Here is a 3,840-nt window from a genome sequence, read left to right as displayed (position 1 = left end):
TACATGTATATATATAGCTCAGATATGCAACTGAGGCAGTTATTAATTAAAATAGCCATCTACGTATCATACTGTCAATAGACCAGTTCCTGCAGTATTTGTTCTGAGATAACATCTCAACAACCTTCTTTATCACGCAGCCATACCTGCAGAATTTTTTTAAAAATCACTGAGACAATTTTATAGAGAAACAGAAAATCCCAAATAATTATAACAAACTCACTTTATACGTATCGACCACTTTTTCAGCTTCATCTGTAGATTTCTTTATTTCAGTTTTCAGTTTTTCAACAGTCTTCTGTGCAATGTCACATTTTTGGTTTGTCGTTAAGCGTAGTGTACGATCAATTGTGTTACGAACTTTGCTTCGTTTTCTGCCAATTGGTCGAGAAATCTCTCCAGTTGATCCAAATGAAGATGTGTTATTTGATGCGTTTAACATCACCGAATTGAGGTCTTGCTTTTCATAAAAATCTTCAAACATTTTGGTTTCAATTTCAAGCACAACATTTTTTTCTCTAAAATTAAAGAATGAGAATAAAATCATAATAATTTCTGTTTTTTTTATTGTTTAATTTTACTGGACAAAATATTCAATTTTCCGGTTCATTATGTACCTAGGCGGAAACTGAGATCAAGATTAGATGTGGCAGAATGATGGCAGTTGTCCAATGATTGAGACTTATTTGGTGATTCTCTTTCAGACACCAAGGGATTGAACTTCATCTATATGCATCTCCTGTGCAGGTGGCACATAAAATACACCATTTCGAGCACAGCCGTTGGCGTTAGGAAGGGCATCCAGCTGTAGAAACTCTGCCAAATCAGATTGGAGCCTGGTGTAGCCATCTGGTTTCACCAGTCCTCAGTCAAATCGTCCAACCCATGCTAGCATGGAAAGCGGACGTTAAATGATGATGATGATGATGTTATTCCTACAGCATTGAACGCAAGTAAAACATAGAGGCAAAGGGAGAGAATCTGCAACATTGTGAATGCTTTTCATTCCTGGTGCCTAAGAAATATCCTGAAAATAATCTGCCATGACCACATCACAAACAAACAATCATGAAAAGAGCTGCTTGGCCAATATCACATGGCCAGATGCAGAGAAGGAAGCTGCTTGGCCACAAGGGCAGCCATCAAGTGGACAGGAGAAAAAGAGGATGGCCAGTGAAGATGAGGCAAGAGACTGTGGGAAGACTTGACCGAGATAGGTGTCACCTATGAAGAGGGGTGCAGTTTGGCTCAGAATGACTGCAATTTTCCTTGGCTTGATGGGTCTTCTTCTCAAGTATGACATAATGCCAAAGGTTTCGGTCATTGCTTCTGTAAGGCCCAACACTCAAAAGGAGCTCAATCACTTGGCTTCCGTGAGGCCCTGGTTTGGTTGTACAGCTAATGCAATTGGGTGCAGAGAAATAGAGCTTGGAAGAATGAGTACATGTGTCCCTTGCCATTTTTAGATTAGTAACAGATTTGGTTGTTCAGACTGGCTGATCGTTGAGTGTGCCAGATGTAACATGGCTGTGTTCAAATCTCTCTAGTCTGTCAGCAACTTTTCCTTCTCTTTCTGTAACAAAGAAACCATTTGTCTGCCTTCCTCTTTTCTCTTTATATAAACACCAAAAAATCAAAGTCTAACTTGCAATTAACAATTTTTGATTTGTCAGCATTTTTGCAGATATCACTCAATGAAAATGAGATTGTCAGTTATCAGTGCTAAATATTTTTCATGAAGTCATCACTGCATTTGAAAGAGCTGGATTTTGTTTATCAAAACTTACGCAATTAGAAAACAAACAGTCCAGGTTCAAACTGGAGATGAGACCTTATAACAAGCCTAAAATTTATGAATTTAGTTTTTTGAGCAATATTAGTTCAGCTGAATACCAGTCATACACAGTGATGACCACCACATCACTCTACTGACACATACATTTAAACAGTTTCCATCTTACAAATTCCATTCTCTCTTTCTCTTCCTCTTTTTCCACTGGGGGAGCTATGTATCCTCCCTGCCCCCTAATGCAACACACCTGTTTCAGCTCCTATATCACACTTCAACCTCTTCACACCTGGCAGATAGCCACCTTCCACAGTACTACTCCCCGATACCCTCAGTTGAAGAGATCTTGTCTTGCAAGTTACTTGGTGAACTCAATGGTGACAGTGCCACACAAAAAAGCACCCAGTTCCACTCTGGGTGAAATGGTTGATATTCAGAAATGACATCTAATTGTAGAAATCATGCCAAAGCAGACATCAGAGCCCATTGCAGTTCTCTGGCGTCCTAGCTCCTATCAAACCATACAACCCATGCCAGCATGGAAAACACGAGTTTCCCCAGTGGAAAAAAAGGAAGCGAAAGAGAGAATGGAATTTATAAAATGGAAACTGTTTAAATGTATGTGTCAGTGGAGTGATGTGGTGGTCATCACCATGTATGATTGGCATTCAGCTGAACTAATATTGCTCAAAAAACTGAATTTATAAATTTTAGGCTTGTTATAAGGTCTCATCTCCAGTTTGAACCTGGACTGTTTGTTTTCTAATTGGGTAAGTTTTGATAAACAAAATCCAGCTCTTTCAAATGCAGTGATGACTTCATGGTGATAATGATGATGGTGATGAAGAAGAATATATTGCTCAACATGAAGCTACGACAGTTGCACTGTTACATGACACATGGACCACCATAGACGAACATCATATTTTTTTATTGTATTCATACCTGATGTGCCAGGTAACAGTAGTAGTTGAATTCTTTAAACCTTGAAACTGATAAACAAATGAAAAATGATTGACCTTATCTTACTGTCACATAACATATGCACATAGACACATGTGTGTATATGTATGTGGGGGGATGTCTGTATGTAACCGTGTGTGAACAGCTATGCTGCATGGCAGTGAAACATGGGCTATGACACGCAAGGACATGCATAGGCTTGAAAGAAATAAAGCAAGTATGCTTTGCTGGATGTGCATGTTCGACAGAGTGTAAGCATCTTGAGAGAAAAATTAGGCATAAGAAGAATCAGACGTGGTGTGCAAGAGAGATGACTGTGCTGGTATGGTCATGTGATGCATATGGAGGAGGACAGGTGTGTAAAGAAGTGCTGATCTCTAACTGTGGGAATCTGTCATAGAGGTGGTGAAGCATGATCTTCAAACTTGGGGGCCACACAGAAGCAATGACTGGTGACCGAGACCTTTTGGCGATGTGCTGTGCTTTAGAGGACCCGTCAAGCCAAGTGCACCTGTGCAGGTGACACATAGAGAACATCTTTTGAACGTTGGGCCTCATGGAGGACCTTTGGCATTATGTCATGCTTGAGATGAAGACCTACCAAGCCGAGCAAAATTGCAGTCATAGCAGATACCAGTGTCACGTGAATTGGTATCCATGCTGGTGGTACGTAAACAAATCAAGTTATTAATTGAGAATAACCCACATTGCACAACCCGAGAATTGGCAGAAAGCCTCAACCTATCAAAATCCGTTGTTCATGAGCACCTGGTAAAGCTTGGGTACACAAATCACTACGATGTTTGGGTACCACGTGAATTGAATGAGAAGAACCTTTTGGAAAATTGGCATGAACTTTCCGGACAACCCAATATATGTATATTGTTACACACACACACGCGCGCGCATGCACACATGGACTCACTTGATGTGGGTGGGGTTAAAGATTTAAATAGGAAATTGTTTTTGCTGTTGTTTCTTGCAAGCCACAATGGACCACCAATGTGTTTATAGGGAGGAAAATATTAAGAAACATTAATATATGTCAGAGTGACAAAGAAACAAGAAAGACGCCAGGTGGTTGTGGG

The 3,840-nt window shown here is 40.1% G+C and overlaps 1 protein-coding gene across 2 annotated transcripts in view; it reads right to left on the bottom strand.

Annotated features, from left to right (window-relative positions):
• The window catches only part of LOC106874803 (coiled-coil domain-containing protein 113), a 22,551-nt gene that overhangs the window by 10,171 nt on the left and 8,540 nt on the right, over positions 1-3,840 (bottom strand). For both annotated transcript variants that reach the window (XM_014922659.2, XM_052973975.1), the window contains exon 2: positions 224-518. In XM_014922659.2, coding sequence (XP_014778145.1) covers positions 224-518 — 295 coding nt within the window. The remainder of the gene's footprint in view (positions 1-223; positions 519-3,840) is intronic.

The sequence above is a fragment of the Octopus bimaculoides genome, chromosome 17, assembly GCF_001194135.2.
Source record: "Octopus bimaculoides isolate UCB-OBI-ISO-001 chromosome 17, ASM119413v2, whole genome shotgun sequence".
Taxonomy (NCBI): domain Eukaryota; kingdom Metazoa; phylum Mollusca; class Cephalopoda; order Octopoda; family Octopodidae; genus Octopus; species Octopus bimaculoides.
This window is presented reverse-complemented; position numbering and strand designations above follow the sequence as displayed.